Here is a 19,736-nt window from a genome sequence, read left to right on the forward strand (position 1 = left end):
AAAGTCTTCGAGATTAAATTTATTAGATTTAATTTTTTTAAGGTACTCTTTCAATACTGTTAAAAATAGTATACAATTTATTAATGCATATAGTATATTAATTAAATCTTACCTCTGGAGTATAGTTTAGTTAATTATGATAAAGTAGAATTATGAAAGTGGACAAGAATCAAATTTTGACGAAATTGAAATAATGACTTCCTCTATTGTGGCCAACTATAATTTCTCGATTTACCTCCTCACATATGATCGTAAAACTACTGAAGTGACGAATTCCATTTTTTACTAAAATATTTAATTAAATTTTAAGTAAATAATATATTTATATAATTAAACTTTGGTTGGGTTCAAAGAAAATCGAATGCCCCGCAAGTACAATCTAACCATAAAACACTCAGAATAACAATAATAATAATAATAAAATTTGAATCTTAAATTGAATAAATATTTTAAAATTTAATTTTTAAGTGTATAAATTATGCTTCAAAACAACAAATATGATATATGGCAATAAATATGCTTAATAATAAATTAAGATTTTTTAAAGAAAAATAACCATTACCGCCATCTACCTAATTTAAAAACATATATATTAAAAAGTGTTCATCTCATTGCCAGAATTTCATCCTACAATAAATAGCCTTGGACCATCCCTTCTAAAGGAAAACGCAAATAAAATACCAGATTAAAAACGTATATCGTATTATAATATAACGCGCTAAACTTTAAAAACATAATAAAAAAACTAACTTTTCCGTATTATTAACAAAAAGCACATTTATTTTTTAAAATACTCTTCCATCTGAAAAAATAAATCTGAAAGAGCTTCTGATAGCAAAAAATTATAGGAATATGTTTCTGTGTCATTCATAAAGAGGGAGGGTGTTTAGATAAAACTCTCAAAAAATAAATCTGTCTGGATCACCCAAAAGTATCCTTTCAGTTGCCACTATCAGTGTTAGTATATCTAACGAGTCTCATTCCTTTTAGCACATAACATAAAATTGTCAAGTGATGCATAACATCGAATAATAATTCAACACAACAATCAAAATAAATAGGAAAACTGGAACAGGCAGCAAAAGTCTAAATGCTTAGGTTGATTATGTTTCATCACAATCGATTAAACCTTTCGGACCTGGATGTTGTGTGTGGTTTGGGACCTCCAAATAGGCTTCCGGCCACTCTGGACGAGAGCTACTTGCTCGCCTTCCTTGACCATGCCAAGTTTCTGAATCACATCATTTTTGCAAATATCTCATTATCAGGACAATTACAGCATGTGAGCTCTTACGGAGTTGATTTAGCTTAAAGGAGGAGGAGGAAAAGAGGGGACAGACGTGGCTACCTGCAATAAAGCCAAGGCCTCAGTGAATGTTGTGTCGGCGTCATCTGACAATTTCATATACATAGGACACACTCCTTGGTACAAAGCCAATCTTTGCCTCACTCGTTCACTGCACATAAACTAATTTCATTAATCTTTTGCTTGCAACCTTATAAATGGGCTTGATCGACACGACATTAAGGATGTGTTAGTAGAACAGTAGAGGAAGGACAAACAGGAACAGGAACGTACTCATCGGTGAAAGCAAATATAGTGCCAGAAGGCCTATAATGGCTTAGTAAGATTGCCATAAACCCGGATCTGGTGAAGACAACAATTGATGTGCCAATAGTATTGGACATCATGGTTGCATGGTAGGCGAACATTTCACTCATGTGACTCTAGGAAACATCATCATCAAATAAACAAAAAGCTAATCAGCAATATCTTAGGTTTCATGTTACTTGGAAAAAGTTTGGAAGTTACGGGTCTATGCCATTAGATAAGAATATATGATTGTTACCTTGAATGCCTGACCAAAATTAGCTGGTGCTTCTCCTCCATTAAGAGTTGCTTCAGTTCTCAGAGCTACAGTGTGCATGACCTTAACAGCTTTAAGTGGGTATCTGATAAACAAATAGGTTATTTTTTATAAGTAAAAAAGGTAAGATAGGGAATAATCTGATAATTATGCACTTAAGAACTTCATGAATTATATGAATTTACACGTATTGGCAAAAACTACACCCTTAGGCTATTTGAGAGAACAGTCTTAGTAAGTTGCTTTCCAGAGTAATTAACAACACGAAATTGTAGAACAAACAGAACCTAGAAAGGCACACAAAAAAAAAAAAACACAAAACAAAACAATCTGATGCACAAAGCTCCCGCCAATACAAGTCCTGAGGAAAGGCCAGACCACATTGAATCTATTGTGTGCCATCTTATCTTGCATTTTGCGAGAGATTATTTCTGCGATTCGAATCCGTGACCTCAAAGTCACATAGCAGCAACTTTATCGTTGCGCCAAGGCTCCTCTTCAGAAAAGCACATACAAAAGAGCAAAAACAAAAACCTCCTAAAAGTAGAATTTAGAAGGCAAATTTCTTACTTCCCATGAGCAGTTTCCCCGGAAAGCATTATTGCATCAGAACCCTCACGGACTGCAATGGCAATATCTGAGACCTCAGCACGTGTTGGTGTTGGATGAACAATCATGCTCTCAAGCATGTTTGTTGCTACAATAACAGCTTTTCCCATGCTCCGGCATATTCTTATGATCTCTTCCTGCACGATAAGCAGATAAAATATCTCTTCCATTCAAAAAGGAAAAGGAGGTCAATTTTGTTTCATTCATTCAATAGATTGTTCTAGACACTTTTGTTATGAATTTTTATCATTGATGGACGACAAATACCTGCAGCAGAGGAACCTCTTCAATAGGGAGTTCAGCGCCAAGGTCACCCCTAGCTACCATAGCCTAGAAAAGGCATAAGAAAATTAACTTGTCTGCTGTGGAAAAATATAAAAAATGATTTATTACTTCAAAGAAAAGGAGAAAAAAACTCTTAAAGCAGATCCATCCATAATTAGTAGAAATTGCTAAAATTCTAACAAAAAAGAGACTCGCCACCAGCTAACTAATAAACATAAACGAAAACTCCAATGCATGTTACAGAATGATGCATTATATGGCATGGCCTAACAAGTAGCATTCAAAAAATTAGACACTGTGTATAGGATTAGCTCTTTTATCCTTGAAATTTTAACATTATTAAAGTACGTGGAATTTCATTAATACTTTAAGCTTGTCCATGATTTCACCATCCCTTCAAATGAATAGCCATCACCAAGTAATTCTAATTCTCTTCACCTGTAAGTGGCATGATATTTCCTATAAGTCAGTTTCCATCCATGCTAATTGATAAAGTTTGTAGCTGCAGTCAATTGTCAGCTCTAATAAAGGAAGACAAACCTTTAAACTTAGTTTATATGACTGATTTAGTATGTTTCTCATGAAACTTTAGATTAAAACATAAAAAGTTCAAGTACACAATGTATCAACTGTATATGCCTTCCAATTTGCTAGGAATTACTTGAAGCAGTTGAAGATGGATAATTATTCATGACTTCATGATAAATGCTCAGCACATAAAATTCAGCAAAGGCTAATGACCTTTAAAGCACGGGACAACATCCAACATATATTCTTGCCTGCATTATTTATATTGCAATGTCCAGAGAGATAGCAAAGCATTAAACTAGCATGCCATCTTTAATTTTTAGAATAAGACATTCAGACACTTACCCCATCAGATGCAGAAATTATGGAGTGTAAATTTGGAATCGAATCGGCACTTTCAATCTTTACTGAAACATGTATATCTGCATTACAACCTAACAAAATAAATTGAGGAATTAGCTTTTAACAGATAAATCTACATGCCAATGGAAGGTTACATTGAGCCAATTTACTCCTGAGCACCTACTCTTCAGATAATCCTTCAGTTCATGGACAACTTTGGCATCTTTTACAAAAGAAACTGCATAGAAATCCACTTTGTTCTCAACTCCAAATTTGATATCATCCCAATCCTTTTCTGTAAGAGATGAAGAGAAGGTTATTATACCAAACACAATGTGAATGCCTCTGAGACAATGACCTCTCAATTAATAAGAAGAAAAAGACATGCATAACCATACTAATTTACCTGTGATGGATGGCAAGGTTGCACTCTTTCCTCTAACATTTAGATGCCTCCTGGACTTGAGTTCACCGCCATCAACAACTTCACACTTGACAGAATCCTCAGTTTTTGACTTCACCGTTAGGGACATCATTCCACCTGAATAAACCCGAGTTGACTTACTGATAGCCTAATGATAGGCATACAAAAGCCCAAACGTGGAAATTGTTTGCTAGGTTTTCACTTTGATTAACTATAAAAGACTTTCTTCTGAATTATTTTCTTGTATTTAATTCGGATTTTATGGTACTGAGGAGTGCGTATGTCATTGATTATGACAAACTCATCGGACAATAGTCTATGCCCAAATTCATGCACTATATTTATATCTCAAAAGATTATTTGACATGCAAACACAAAAGAACAGTATTTTCTTACCATCTACAAGAAGCATGTCGCCAACTTCTACATCATTGACAAAATCATCATAATTTACACTAACACAAGTCTCTGAGACAACTCCTCTTTTTATCGTGAAAGTGAATTCTTGTCCAGGAAGCAAGTTAATTGGCTGAGGTAAGTCACCACTCCTAACCTCAGGCCCCTGAAAAAAAATAGGCATGGAGAAGATACACATTAGACATTATGATGATGGAATAGACATTCAGATTAAATATCAAAAACAGTCAACTAGATCTGTAATCAACCCTCAAAATAGCAAATCCTTACTAAGATATTTATATTGCCTCATAAGAACAGAAAATGAACAGGATGTTGCTTATTTAAGTCCCTGAGCTTTATAATGCTCTCATAAATCCAAATTGATCAATGAAGTAAATAGGAGTAAGAGCATCCCCACCTTTGTATCGAGCATAATTGCAATAACATTGTCCTTATTTTGCTCGTTGTATTCTTTCACGAGATCAATAACTTTCTGATGAGATGCATGGTCTCCGTGAGACATGTTAAGCCGAGCAACATTCATGCCAGCCTCAGCCAGCTTCCATATCATTTCCTTTGTGTTGGTCGATGGGCCAATGGTGCAGACTATCTTGGTCTTACGCATTTTATTCGGCTTAGACAAGAAACCATTCGAAACATCACCCAATTGTTGAATGCTCTTCAGATGCTGATACTGCTCTTCTTCCTGCGATCAAAATCTCCAATTTCACTATAGTTTTAAGAGTATCGAAGTTCAAAAGTGAGAAATAAAGATTTAATAAATGAAATCGTTTCTTCACATTCCCACTCATAAATTACTGAATTTGTTAATGGAAACTAATATGAAAATTTATAATATTTCGAAGATGGGTGGTACCTTCATAATCCCCAAGAAAATCAAATAATGCACTTAACAAATAAGAACAGGAACTATCCCAATAAGCGCATTCCAACACCACAAACACGGCGGGTAAAAGGGATGAAATTTAGCATTCACAAGTTAGAATGTAAGAAAAACCTTTGATACGTCATCCGGGGACACAGGAAGAACACCGGAATCTGGACGAGACAGCGGCCTGGCCACGGCAACCACGGCGGAGCGGCGACAACCGCCCACCCGCACACTCATGCTCTTCTCCTGGTGGTAGAACCGAGCGGGGATGCTCGAAGGCTTCAGGTCGCATGCTTGCATGCTCCAGCCCCCGGATCTGGCTTCTGGGCGCGAAAGGTGCGCACTCTGGATGGATCTGGTCGCCACCAGCTGCGTCATGCCTTCTACGTCCAGGATCACCAACGAGAGGAGCCTTTCGTGGCACCGGACGGCGAGATCCTCTCCGTCGATGCAAGTCGCCGCCGAAGGCGAGGTAGGATTTCAAAACAAGTATCACGCTTAGGTTGTCTCGAAGCGCTGAGCTGCCCCTCTGCCTCACCGTCGTCTTTTCCTTGAGCTTTTCAGAACCCAAGCGATCTCCCCATCGCGTGTATCACCAATCATTCCGTGCCACGTACGCATCCAAAAAATTTACCGTCCATGCGTTCGCAGCGAACTGCGTTAGAACGAATTAGTTCTTGACACGTAGGCGGCGGACTGTCTGATGTACCGACGGAGCAACTGAGAAAGAGATGCCGTTACGTGACATCATACAAGTCGATACTGGTTCACATTTCGGTTATACAAATGTTAACTAAACATCATTAGCTCGAGTTTAGCTTAAACTAATGGTATTTAGTTGAGATTTATAAATTTGAAAGGTTTTATATTGAAAAATGTAAACAATCTGCAATTTAGTGAAATTTAATGTCCTTCCGTTTAGACGAGATGGGAAAAGGTTTTCAGGAATCAATGAAATTTAATGCCCTTCGATAAAAAAAAAAGTTTATATTTTAAATCTAATTAATCTAATTAACTTCCTCTCATTAATCTAATTAACCTCCTCTCATTCTCTTCCTGCCTTAAAACGTGCACGGCCGTTAATTGTCACTTACTAAACTTGATTCGAATTAATCTCTTCTTTCTAATTAACAATTTAATAATTCTTTTGTAATCTCCAAGCCTTCTTCTTCTTCTTCTTCTTTCTCGCTCGGCCGCTCCATGGCAGGTCCGCCTCCTTGCCCTCCTTCGCATCCTGGCAAGGCGGCCGCGGCGGCCGACCCCGACGCCCAAGAGCCGAGCACGGTCCACCACTTCCCGCCCATCCTCCTCCAGCCGTCGTCGCAGCGGAGGCACAACCATTCCAAGTCCGCGAAGCTGCTGCGCTCCTTCCGCTCCGCCTTCCGAGCCCTCCCCATCATCGCCACCCCGCCCGGATGTCACATCCCCACCGCCGCCCTCAGCCGCGCCAGCTCTAGCGCCCGCCGGGACGGCCACGGCACCCGCACCACCGGCACCCTGTTCGGCCACCGCAAGGCCCGCATCACGCTGGCCTTCCAGGACAACCCCCGCAGCGTGCCCCTCCTCCTCCTCCAGCTGGCCGTCCCCACCGCCCGGTTCATGCAGGACATGGGCTCCTCCAGCCTCGTCCGCGTCGCCCTCGAGTGCGAGAAGAAGCTGGACGCCGGCGGGAAAAGCTGCGTCCTCGACGAGCCCTTGTGGGCGGCCTACGTCAACGGCCGAAACGTGGGCTACGCCGCGAGGAGGGACCCGACGGAGCTGGACCTCGGCGTGATGCAGCTACTCCACGCGGTGTCGATGGGCGCCGGCGTGCTGCCCGGCGACATGACCGACCCCGTCGACGGCGAGCTCACCTACATGCGGGCCTACTTCGACCGGGTGACCGGCTCCAAGGATTCGGAGACGTTCTACATGCTCAACCCCGACGGCAACGACGGCCAGGAGCTCAGCATCTTCTTCGTCAGGATCTAATTAATTAATCAATATACCAGTGCAGTAGCCATATAAATTAACAACAACAAAAAAAAAAAAAAAGAAAAAGAAAGAAAGAATTAGGTGAATCATGAATTTAGAATTTGGATCAGATACAAGTTGTGATAACTTTTGGATTAACTATTGTGATCATAAAATGTATCTATATATATAAAGTAGTACAAATCTAAGCTACACATGATAATATATATGCTTGTATTTTAAAAGACAAAATAAAAGTTTCATATTTAATTAATTATCAATAATGAATTTATATTTTTATTATTTTAAATGGAAAGAAAAATATTTTAAAATAAAGAATTAACTCATTCACTTTGTAATAAATTAAATCAATATATATCTAAGTAAGTTAGGTCCAAATCAATTTCCAAAAAATAAGAGTTAATAAATGAACCACTTTATCGTCAACCCGGACACAAGTTTGCATTCAAGCCCACGTGTAACACGAGAAGCAGAGGATAAGGAAGCATCAACTTTCGTCGTCGTTTCTCGTCGGCAAAGAAAATTCCACAAATTTTAAATTATTTTCCCCTATTTTATAAGAAAACAAATTACAAAATTACAAAATTAGAAGGAAAAGAGAGAAAAAAAGGAGAAAAAATAATTAAATTACAAAATTACAGTTGAAAAAAAAATAAAGAGAAAGAAGAAGAAACTCTTTTGTTAACCTCTTCCTTTAGCTCTACAACCAAGTCGTCTTAACTCTTTTAAGGACCCAGGTAAAAAATATATATATTTAAATATTTATTTTTTAAAAAATAATATTTATTTTTAAAAATAAATTATATTTTTTTAACTTTTTGAGAAGTACTATTACTAATAAAATTTTATATTCAAGTTTTGATAATAAAATTTTAATTAATAAAATTATTTAATTTTTAGATATTATTAAAAAAATTTATTAATTTTATTTTTTAAAAAAAAATCTATTGAAAATATACTCAATAGATATTATCAATAGTGTTCTAGGAGTTATTTATGTATTGGAAAAAATTATGAGATTTAATTTTATTAAATTCTAAATTTATTATTTTTTTAAAAATATTTAATTTAAAAAATAAATCTAAATCATCAATATCAAATAATATATCATGTTTTACTATTCAAATATGCTAAGTTCATCTAAAAATATGACGAGAAACTTAAAAAAAAAAACTCGAGACACGTCACCGGACCTAGCTCGCCGTGAGGTGGAAGATAATGCTTTACATTTGAATGAATGAAAAATCTTTATTTTTTATAGTTATCAAGAAGAGGAAGAAAGAATGAAAAAGGAAGATCATGGATGAGGCTAAAGAAAAGAGCATCCTTATTTATAAGCTAATTATATAACTTAAACAAACCACTAATTCCTCAATCATACTCCATTAACTCCACATCAACTACCCACTAACTTCAACGTTACCATTAATTTTGAATCATTCTTCGACGGTGAATTCTAATTCACTGAGTCGCTTGGATAATCGAACCAGCCGAAGAAATCTGCCTCCAAATCCAGCTCTGGGAACGTCAAATCCACGTCCCAAGAAGGCAAATACGAATACGAATCACCGCCGGCAGCCGGCGAGTGGGCGCTCATGCTGCAGTTGTTGCGGTTCGGCGTCGTCGGCGCCGCGAAGTCGCATGAGGCATCCGTTGTCCGGCTATGCAACTCCAGGCCCTCTGTTTCAACTTTGAGCCCGTTCCGGAACTGCCCCGACCTCGACGGTTCTGCCGCCGATTGAAGGCAAGTGTGCTCGCCGTGGTAGGTCAGGTGGAAGAGCAGCGGGTCGCCGTCCGATCGCTGCACTTGCTTGGTCGCCGGGCAGCCCTGAGTCACCCTATGCGCGCACCTGTAGTAGCCTCTGCAAAGAGACGAGACTTTCAATACGATTTCTTTACAGAAAAGTTCTAATCTTGAGAGAAAGAGAATGAAGCTCAATGGATAGCAACCGACCTCGGGTGCTTGGCTCCGAGGATGTCCTTTTGCCCGTACTTCCTCCAGCTACAGCCATCGTCGACGGGGAATTCAACTCCAGCGGCTTCGCCGGAATTCACTCGCACTTCTTTGGTCCACTTGGGCATTATCTTCCTGCGAACACACACAGCAAGAGATTTTTGTAAATTAGAACAAGTTACGTACATCCCGGCATTATCGCCATTGATTAGCTCGGACCTCTTCTTGGGCATCCTGCCGGCGGACGGAAGGGACTCTCCGGCGACCACCGGGTGTCCCGACTTGACCAAGGAAATCGACTTGTCTATTGCTTCAAGCATCTCTTGCAGCAGCAAATGGCAAGGTCCATTGCAAAGGTGAAGATTAAGCTCAGCTTCCAACTGCCTCGCCAGTTCCTTAACTCGATCGAGCTCGGTCAGTAGCAGCAGGCCTCGCTGTTGCTTCCCTGAGCCTGTTTTCTCCATTCTTCTCTGCAAAGTTGCAACTTTTGACAGCAAAGAGTGGAATGAGAGGAACGACCAAAGGAGGGGAGATTTATAGGAAGGCCAGAAACTGCGGAAAACTTGACTTCATTACCACTGTCGTCATCAATGTGTTCTCGTCCCATGTCATCCGAACACTCATCACATTAAAAGTCTCGGGGACGAAAAAAAATATATAGTGGAATTCTTTAGCACGTCACCACTCAGGCACATGCGGTAAGCGCACCGGCGGTGAGAATGAATGAATGATTGATCGGAAAAGATCAATCGTGAAGTAAAAAGGACATAAAGCCCATGTGCTCGTAATCACTCTACATCAACTACCTCATCGTTACCATTATTTATTATAGCAAGTTCTAATGATAAAAATTAAAATCTAATTTCAACCAACTAATAATTATCAATCATTTTTAATTTGACTAATAAAAATTAAAAATATTGATAAAAATCTCAACTAAAATTTATTTTAATCAATAATTTTAAATATTTAAGAGTCAAACTTATTGTTTTTCAATATCAGACTCAGACCATACTAGAAGTGTCGTATAGGCTCAGCCTTAAACTACTTAGTCGGGCTGCCTAATTCATTTCGATCATTTCAAACATCTCGTCTTAGCCACTTCGACCGTCTCATCTCGGTCAACTTCGTCTCAGCCAACTTCTTCTCGGCCAATCTCATCTCAGTCAGTCCACTCTCAGACATGTCTCATCTCGGCCAATACCATCTTGATCAGCCCAGTCTCGGACATGTCTCATCTCGGCTTACCTCATTGGCCACTTTTGACGTCTCATCTTGGCCAACCTCTTCTCGGCCAACTTTATCTCGGCCGTCCCGGTTGTCTCGTCCCGTCCCTCTCAGACGTCTCTTCTCAGCCACTCTACCTCGCTCCGCCTAATATCTTGGCCACTTTTGACGTCTCATCTTGGCCAACCTCTTCTCGGCCAACTTTATCTCGGCCGTCCCGGTTGTCTCGTCCCGTCTCTCTCAAACGTCTCTTCTCAGCCACTCTACATCTGAGGTTCTCGTAGGTCTTCGGCATACCAATACATTGCGTAGCCCATCAGAGGAAAAGTTGATTATTCTTACAAGCAAGCATCTGTGTGAGAATGTACCAGCAGGAGACTGTATTGGTAGCAGTTGCAGATTCGACCCCCTCCGATACCCTTGCTTCTGCACATCAGATCAAAAGGAGTGTCAAGTTGACAAACTCGGTACTTCCCGATACCCCCTCTTTTGCACATAAGGCCAAATGGAATACAAAGTTGTCAAATTTGATTCCCCAATGTCTTTTTTTCTTGTACATAAGGCCAACAGAGAATGATTACCGAAGGAGATTTTTCCTTTTCTACAAGTGGTTGCAGGCGGTTAGGATGTCATCTTACCCAACGTGGAGGGACCCAATATCGATTATAAAAAGATTAACCCATCACCATATTCGAGATTCGATCCTTAAAATTCTACTAATACTATTTTCTTCCTTACCTTATACTGCTTCTATTAAAATTCTAACTTGAGCGTCAGAGTGGTTTGTCGGGATTCTCTGACACCAATCTAATCTCTTATTTGAAGTGTGTCTTAGATTCGGATCAGCACTTCGCTCCACCCGAAAGGTCACCTACGGAGATTCATTGAATGGTGGCTTTTATATATATATATATATATATATATATATATATATAAGGTCTAACTTCATAATTCCATTTGGATGACTCGAAGTACTACTGATGGAGGTCACAGTCGGTGTTTTGTATCTGTCGCAGAACTTTCCAACTTCCAGTGTACTCGCTCTCACCTTGACTGAAAACGCCTGGGTTAAGTAATAAGAGTAATTTAAAACGTTGTTTAAATGCTAAAAATACATATAACAGTTTATAGAGTTGCGATTTGATAGTGATTATAAAAAAAATGAAGTACAGCTGGTTGGTCTGTGTGAACGACAATCTTGCCGTCTAAGATCCATTTCGTTGACTCCAAGTACTACTGGTGGAGGTCGCTTTATGGATCGTGACCCGTCGGAGAAATTTCCAAGTTCCAGGCTACTCACTCACTTAAGTCACTTTGACTTAACTACGCCTGGATTAAGTGGTGACTTGCGTAGCTCTTCCAAATGCAAAACGTTGTTTATTTGATAGTGATAATATAAATGAAGCTTGTAATCTTCGAAGAAAGAGGTTTGTTTATACTTTAGAAACTAGTGACGACCAACTAATTGCAATAACACCAAAAGAGTTCCATAAGCAGAGGTTATACAAGGTACTGAAGTAGAGTTGATGTCACCTAGTAGAATCAGTAGATTGGTGAGTCAGTATTAGAAGACAATTACTCGAAAGTAGACAACGAAAATAAACATGTTATAAGCATAATATATGTGTTTATATTGCAATTCTCTCAAAAATAAATGCAGTTTTATGACTTTCCTAGTGGTAACTGAATTGTTGCTCAGAAGAATAACACGTTCAAGAACTAGGGCAGCTACCAACTACATTAACAATGAAAAGAACTAGCAGCAGCATCCAGAGTTTGTCACCTGGAATGCAGGCCGGGCACATTCTGGAGACCCATCTTCCTAAGGATAAGCTTGGGTATTGCAGGAGGATCTGGGAGACCTAGGCTTTGACTGAACTCATTTGCTAGTTCCACGAGTTTAGATTTATCTCGACCAATATTTTTGTCAGAGTTATAGTAACCAAGCCACGCTTGATAGGCCGATTCTTTGTTCTTCATGTCGACCAGTTTCACAGCCTGGTCTACCTGTACAAACACAAGATGAAACTGTGTTAGAGAAGACAAATACCGCTCATATGATATCTCAACATGACTTGTACACCAAAAAATTCATCATCAGCAACACCACCATAGCAGAGATATCAAAGCAACAGTGACTTCATGGACGTGTTTATATTTAACATACATATTCAAGGATTTTTAAAATGTAATCAACTTCCTAGGTCAGTATACAAAAAAATTTAGAACTTTTCTGCAAGTTCATAAATCATAAAAAATTGAATAATAAACTGTTCCCAGAAAATTCCTGCAGCAAAAGAAGCACATTCTACAAAATCCCATTCACAATTACTCAGGCACAACACAAATACATTGTCGAACTCATTCTCATAACTAAAATGTTGCTAAGACTCATAAGAAATTCTCAAGATTCAAATTGATAGGGAGTTGCAAACAAAATAGGTACAACTCAAACGAGAAAGACAACAGATACTCTACGGTTACAGGAAACTTCATCTCTACTCTCCTCTAGTACTGAATCCTGTACTCTAGGATCACAATTTAGTGCAGATGAGGATACTCTACAATTCGATATTCGCTGAGATTCGTTGAATTGTTTTGTTTCATCTTGAACCTTTCGTTTCTGTCTGCTCAATTTTCCCTCAACTCCATCATGCAACCTCTCTTAAACCAAAAGTAGGATTGAAACAAGAATTCTAGAATAAAAATTATTCCATGAGCAGGATGAATGCACAAGAGAATTTTTAAGGCAATCATGGATTTCAAAAGAAGAATGGAATGACCACTTGAGTTGGAAATTATCCTCGAAATTTACACTTCCACTCAAAGTTGCATGCCTCCTTGATGTTGTCAGCCTCTCCAAAAACCTTCATGGACTCTAGAAAACCCTTTGAAGCCTGTTTCCCTCTTGTGACACAATACCTCTCTTTCATGGAAAATAGCTGAGCATGAATTTAAAGCCCACTCAAATATGCTCCCTAGCAGGATTAATTCATGTACCTTTTCCTTCTTGAATAAGATCGAGTGATGGGCCAAGAAATACCAGTGAAATCTCATTTGGATTTATTCAACCGCCAAGTAAGTCAAAGCAGGATTCAGGATTGATCCCAAACTCATTATTCCTCATCAACTACTACCAAAATACAACCTAACCTCAATTTGACAAAAGCCATCAAAATAACTCTGATATACTATCATGACTTACACCATCTCCTCCCATCACATGAAACTCAATTTTCCTACATTCTACTATTTCACATGCCACTAAAGGGCCAGTCTCCAATTACATATGCATAAACCAAAAAAAAAAAAAAAATAGTACCAAGCCTTACACAGTTAAACCATGTCATGCAATTCCAATAGGCATAAATAAGAACTAGCATCCCAAGTAATTGATATAAGCAACTGAAATTAAATCGATTAATTGAAACAGGTCACAACATCCACTTCAAAAAATATGGTCCAGTCCATTTTGATGAAAGAACACCAACCACTAATTAATTACAATCCAGCAATTAAACTTGACAATGCCTCATCTCCTCCCTCACGATGAAAATTAAATTTAAACAAAACAGATCAAGCCTCCAGTGGGAATTACAATTCCAGACCATTAAAAGAATCAAACCCCAGCCATAAGTGAAATCATTTCAAATCCCACCCACTGGAGTTATTTCCACTAGCTAATTCAGGCACTTTCCACAAGTAAATGATTTTAATTATATTGTTACATAGCTCCTTGATTAAAAGGGCAATCCGGCGCACGCCTGGTACACTGGAGCTCCCGCCAATGCGGGGTCCTGGGGAAGGGTTTATTGTACGCATCTTTATCCTACTTCGCAAGAGGATGTTTTCGAGACAATCGAATCCGTGACCTCTAGGTCACACAACATCAACTTTACTATTGCATGAAGAAGAAGAAGCAAGGCTCCCCTTCACATAGCTCCTTGATTATCTTTGATAATTACTCAATTAATTATGTCTAATAATAGTCAATTAACAACTCAGATTTAAACTAAGGGAAGTTGTCAAGGGGCAACATTTTCTGAATTCTAGTATATACTTCACATGTTAAGCTCATAGAATAGCAGCACACTTCACTCTGTTACTAAGATAACACTTCATGTACATTGTTTGATACTCACTTGTCTAGCAGTGTTGGGATCAATGGAAGGTAGTGATGTCTCTGTTATTGGCAAATCTTTGATAGTTGTCAAGAAAAAACTTTCCCATGGTGCTAGCATCAATACACCTTTTCCTTCTTTACCTTTCCGGCCTGTTCTACCAAGTCGATGTACATACTGTTCTCTATCTGAAGGGAGTCCAACCTACAAGAAATGTGACTTGAGCAACATTATCATCATTACAAGAAAAATATAAGTTTAATTAACTGTTATACAAGCAAAGTAAATAGAAAATTTAGGTCTACAAGTTACCTGTACAACAAGGGTAACATCTGGGTAATCAACACCTCTAGCAGACACATCCGAACTCACAAGAATGAGCCCTTTTGATTGCCTAAACTCTTCAGAGACTTTGGTTCTGTAACTTTGTGATTTTCTAGAATGGATTTCACGCACATTCAAATGCAACTTAGAAAGCAGGTCAGCTACAAGCTTTGTCACCATTGCAGTGGTACAAAATACAATGACCTACAAGTTAATGACATGCCAGATGATGAAAACAATGACTAGATAAGATACAAGGCAAGTGAAAGGTTTTTCCACCTTGTAATCGAAATCCTCCAAAATATGCTTTTTCAGTATACAGTAAAGAATTGAGAAGTGCTTATCCAATGGAGCAATCAGATACATTTGTTTCACCTGATCATAAGGATAAATCAATTAAATGAAATTATAGCAACAAATTATCTATTGCATGTCTATGAGAAGAAAAGTACCTGTGAGTGCGTCTCTTCGCTACCCTCTTCCACAGTGCTGATGAACTTGTAATCCTTTTTTAAGGAAATATGACAAATTTGACGAACCTAGATGCACACATGATTATTCAATAAAAATCCCATTGCAAGAATGAAAACTAAAGATATAACTGCCATAAGCATACATCATTTGGTATGGTTGCAGAAAATAGAAGTGTTTGTCGTTGTTTTGGAACGGTAGAAATAATTCTCTCAATGTCCTTGCGGAATCCCATATCCAATAGACGATCTGCTTCATCAAGAACAAGAATTTTCACACCATTGAGCCTACTGACAAATCCTGTTGTGTTCTCAATATGGTCTTTGAGTCTTCCCGGAGTAGCAATGAGAATCTATTAGACTAACACTTATTAGCATAAACACCGCCAATCGGCTATTATAGATATGCATTCACATTTACCAGCGAGCATTAGGAATTTCACCTGGCAAGGATTTGCTTGCATGTGTCTTTGTTCTTGCGTAAGTCGTGTACCACCTATTACTGCTTGTACACCAATAGAAGGATGATACTTCAAGAGTTTAGTAGCCTCTGCTGCTGCTTGCAATGCAAGTTCTCGTGTTGGGCAAATGACAAGCACATTAATGGAAGGCCTTTTTCTATCAAGGTCAAACGTAGGTAATTTTGAAATAACCTCAATCGCCGGAAGCTGCAAAGAAACAACTTGTCAATGGTAAAATTGGGGAAATGCACTCGTCTAAAAAGAAGGAAAGAAAAAAATAACTAAGTAATCGAAAAATGCATCGGGTGGATCATAAATCAAATATTTTGATCCTGTAAGGCCGTACCAGAAATGCAACAGTTTTTCCAGTTCCAGTTTTTGCCTTTGCTAGAACATCTTTGCCTACATTAAGAACAGGAAAGGATCATCATCTGCATGGCAAGCGGATATGTGGAGTTTGAGGGCAAAACATGCAGCAATTGAGCTGGAGTAGATTTGAATAAAGTTTACCAGATGTCATCTATTGCCAGAAGGAATTGATATTCCAATTTTAACTATCATGCCAGAAATAATCAGTGCACCAGCTAATTGTTTAAACATTAGCAACTAAATTCTCAGAAGCACAAAAATAGGAACATGATTAATAACTTGTGACATAGAATGTAGTAGGTGAATAAGGGGAAAAGTTCTCCGTGAGTTAGCATAGCAAGGGATTTCTAAAACATTGGGCATACGAACTATATCTATGGGATGCAACCGTAGCACCATCTATTACGAAAGTAATAGCAATACCACTATAGCAAAGTAAATCTAAAATTATTAGATTGGACATTTCACCATTGATCGGTCTTGTTAAAAATCATAAAGCCTGCTGGATGCATCATACATTGGTACTTAAGGTCACAATATAGCCAACTGACCTTCAAGGATCAAGGGAAGTGTTGCTTCCTGCACCATTGTCATCCTCACATAACCGGCATCTTTTATTCCCTTAAGTGACAAAGAAGAAAGAGAACAATGTTCAAACCTGCAGTAGACAAGGAGCAACTTTGAGGGGAAAACAATCACCATATTATATAACCAACGTACATCAACTTTGAGTAGAAAGCAAACACTGTGTTATATACACGCAAAGTAAAGCAACTTTGAGAGAAAAACAATCACAATATTCTATAAGCAACGTGCAAATGAAAAATGTCCACGAGAAACTTCTTCTAGCAGTTCAAACATTGCCAAACTATGTCTATCAGCAATGAACCTCCTATAGTATTAGTTTCCAAGAAGTTTTACCTGGTCTCGCTTAGATAGGACTCATCTTCGGATGCTGAAATTATAGGAGACACAGCGCTGACTGCATTACCAGACTTTTCCTTTTTCACATGAGCACTGCTACTACGAGCAGTAAATTTCGGATGGGAATCACTATTCCAGTCTTCGCCTTCATCTTCCTTCCCGAGCTGAGTTAAAACTCTCTTCTTGGAGGGAAAAATTTTAGAAGCTCGCCCTCCAGATTCATCCAAGGTTCTCTTTCCCCTCCCTTTGTCGATCACTTGCAAGGACTTGGAACTGTCGTCACTCCTCTTTGAAAAGATGGTATCGTACACCGACGCCTTTGGATTTATCTTTCCATCCCTCAAAGCGACCTTATTTTTCCCCCGACTGCTCCTTTTCCCATCTCGTTCCATCTCTTCAAACTGCCAATCGCCCAGCTGCGCGTCGCCCTTGCCCAAGGCTTTCTGCTTCGAACGGGATCCGGAGTTATCCAGACGAATGGAATTCCTCCGTGCGATGCCAACGGAATCGCTACTATGAAGGAGAATACGGGCAGGCTTGGCTTGAAAGGGCAGGTACTTGAGCTTGAAGGGGAAGGCTCTTCGAAGAATGGATGCCCCGAGATGGAAGCGGAGGACGCCCGGAGAATCAAGCGAGCAGAGGGGAAGGAGTTGGCAAGGCATCGTCCGACCCTAGTCGCCGGCGAGTCGAGAGAGAGGGGGAAGATAACAGGGTTTTAGAATGGGAGGATAGCTGTTATATAGCATTTTGTAGCGGGCCCACCGTGGATATCAAGGTTTTATAATGTCGACCAGGATTAGGGTTTGTGCCCTTCGTCTCCATGGCGGAATCCGGGGCCCCAGGGCTCGCCGGAGAGCGGAAACTCTGGCGAACGCGGCGGCGGAAGTGCGCGGGAGCAGGACCGCTTCCTCCCCATCGCCAACATCGGTCGAATCATGAGGAAGGCCGTCCCCGAGAACGGCAAAATCGCCAAGGAGGCCAAGGAGTCAGTTCGGGAGTGCGTCTCCGAGTTCATCATCACCAGCGAGTAAGCAGAGTCGACCATGCTCCCTCTTCTCCCGCTTGATGGGTATCTTTACGGCGATGATCTTCGGCGCAGGGCGATGGGGGCACTCGATGTTCTTCGAGGAGACGGGGAACCTCTCGAAGCTACTCGAACCTCTGCAGCTCTACAGAGAGGTGATCCTCTCAAACTTTCTCTGCGCACTTAATCGTGCTGCATCATTTGGAGAAATTGCTAAATGGTTGTTTCTTCGTTCGTTTCCGTGACAATTGTTCTGGAACGTGTCGATCTTCCAGATGGAGGTACTTCTCAAATCTTTCTAATTCTTCCAAATTTTCGCCTTCTCTTCGTGGATCAAACTAACATTTTGTGTCTTTCGAATCAAAAATTTCCTTCAATTTGTTAAATCTTAAAGGGCAACGTCAAGTGTTCACGTTCTGCTGATCAATCAGGAAAGTGAGATGGGGCAATTCATGGGAGCCTGGCGATGTAGTCGGCCATTGATTTCCCTGGTAAGTTCCAATACTCCCTTTAATCAAATTGGATTGTTTTGTTGTGCATTCAGACAACAATTCTAGCATTCAATGTAGAACTTCGTAGTTATTGATCTCAAGGTACTTGAACTGAGACATTAGTTAAGTTGATTGCATTTGCTCAGTGATTTTGGAGAAATTAAAAACAATTCCCGTTTCTCACTTGGTGGAATTGGCCACAAACCATTAAAAAGTTCAAGTAACATTGCTTCTTGATCTGAACAACATGGTGTTTCATTTTCTTTTTTTGTAATTTTTGTCTCACCCATGGAAATAATTTCAGTAACTCAAATTGCACTGATTGATCACAGTAGAAGGAAATAACCAAATAGAAAGTGTAAATCCTAGGGTTTGCACTAGTTAACACTTAATACCCATACATCCTTTTAGTAAGCCCTATGATTAATATAAAGTCATATAGTTGCCATGAAATGGTATATACATAATTATTGTATGTAATTCTGATTATATACATTATTTAGATTTTTCCATTATTTAGATTTAGAAAAGCTCTTCAGCATGGTTATATGGAGATCTAAACAAAATTGTTTGGTTGATCCAATTAACTTGGTTTGCCAAATAAGAAGCTTTAGTAAGAAAAATTCAAATGTTTGGTTGACCCACTTTCAAAGTGGTTATTTAAGTCCCAAACCTTTCCAAAGTCACAAACAATTCAATATTAGGTTTAGTTAGCCCTAAACCTATGGATCCAAAACTCCTAATTTGAACATAGGCAATTCCTAGATATTGACATTTGGGAATTTAACACAAAGTCAATACTAAGCTCTTTGAACAAGTCTGACCAACTTGTTAAATACAAGTTAACCTACACGCTTGACCACAAGTTAACCTACACGCTTGACCAACTTGTTAAATACAAACTCGTTCGTCAAAAAGGGTATAGGTGTTGTGATCCTCAAGCACACAAACCCAACATATCTCAACATATTGCTTTCATGGAAATGGTTCATTCTTTTTGTTACCTTGACAAAAACTTCCTAACTTGCTTACACTTCTTTCAGTCTACTA

At 39.2% G+C, this 19,736-nt stretch overlaps 4 protein-coding genes across 4 annotated transcripts; 1 reads left to right on the forward strand and 3 right to left on the reverse strand.

Annotated features, from left to right (window-relative positions):
- Positions 1-984: 984 nt before the first annotated feature.
- LOC141833065 (plastidial pyruvate kinase 2-like) lies at positions 985-5,884 on the reverse strand. Its single transcript, XM_074720461.1, has 12 exons — positions 5,474-5,884; positions 4,874-5,161; positions 4,453-4,618; positions 4,039-4,173; positions 3,817-3,927; positions 3,636-3,724; positions 2,745-2,807; positions 2,439-2,614; positions 1,851-1,953; positions 1,580-1,728; positions 1,349-1,457; positions 985-1,231 (listed from the first exon to the last, which is right to left on the reverse strand). Exons 1-12 carry the CDS (start codon positions 5,723-5,725, stop codon positions 1,124-1,126), a joined length of 1,749 nt encoding a protein of 582 aa, XP_074576562.1. The 5' UTR covers positions 5,726-5,884; the 3' UTR covers positions 985-1,123.
- A 663-nt stretch (positions 5,885-6,547) lies between these two features.
- On the forward strand, positions 6,548-7,318 carry LOC141832852 (protein MIZU-KUSSEI 1-like). Its single transcript, XM_074720219.1, has one exon. It carries the CDS (start codon positions 6,548-6,550, stop codon positions 7,316-7,318), a length of 771 nt encoding a protein of 256 aa, XP_074576320.1.
- A 1,370-nt stretch (positions 7,319-8,688) lies between these two features.
- LOC141832772 (transcription factor WRKY19-like) lies at positions 8,689-9,739 on the reverse strand. The gene is made up of 3 exons (XM_074720155.1): positions 9,495-9,739; positions 9,276-9,410; positions 8,689-9,183 (listed from the first exon to the last, which is right to left on the reverse strand). The coding sequence occupies exons 1-3, from the start codon at positions 9,737-9,739 to the stop codon at positions 8,778-8,780; spliced, it is 786 nt and encodes a 261-aa protein (XP_074576256.1). The 3' UTR covers positions 8,689-8,777.
- Positions 9,740-12,116: 2,377 nt separating this feature from the next.
- On the reverse strand, positions 12,117-17,856 carry LOC141833124 (DEAD-box ATP-dependent RNA helicase 26-like). Its single transcript, XM_074720506.1, has 10 exons — positions 17,169-17,856; positions 16,799-16,905; positions 16,225-16,280; positions 15,861-16,085; positions 15,564-15,770; positions 15,400-15,486; positions 15,227-15,322; positions 14,936-15,151; positions 14,645-14,827; positions 12,117-12,509 (listed from the first exon to the last, which is right to left on the reverse strand). Exons 1-10 carry the CDS (start codon positions 17,831-17,833, stop codon positions 12,282-12,284), a joined length of 2,070 nt encoding a protein of 689 aa, XP_074576607.1. The 5' UTR covers positions 17,834-17,856; the 3' UTR covers positions 12,117-12,281.
- Between the last annotated feature and the right edge of the window lie 1,880 nt (positions 17,857-19,736).

This window comes from Curcuma longa, chromosome 8 (assembly GCF_044706935.1).
Source record: "Curcuma longa cultivar G26 ecotype Majalengka, Jawa Barat chromosome 8, ITB_CL_G26_1.1, whole genome shotgun sequence".
Classification (NCBI taxonomy): domain Eukaryota; kingdom Viridiplantae; phylum Streptophyta; class Magnoliopsida; order Zingiberales; family Zingiberaceae; genus Curcuma; species Curcuma longa.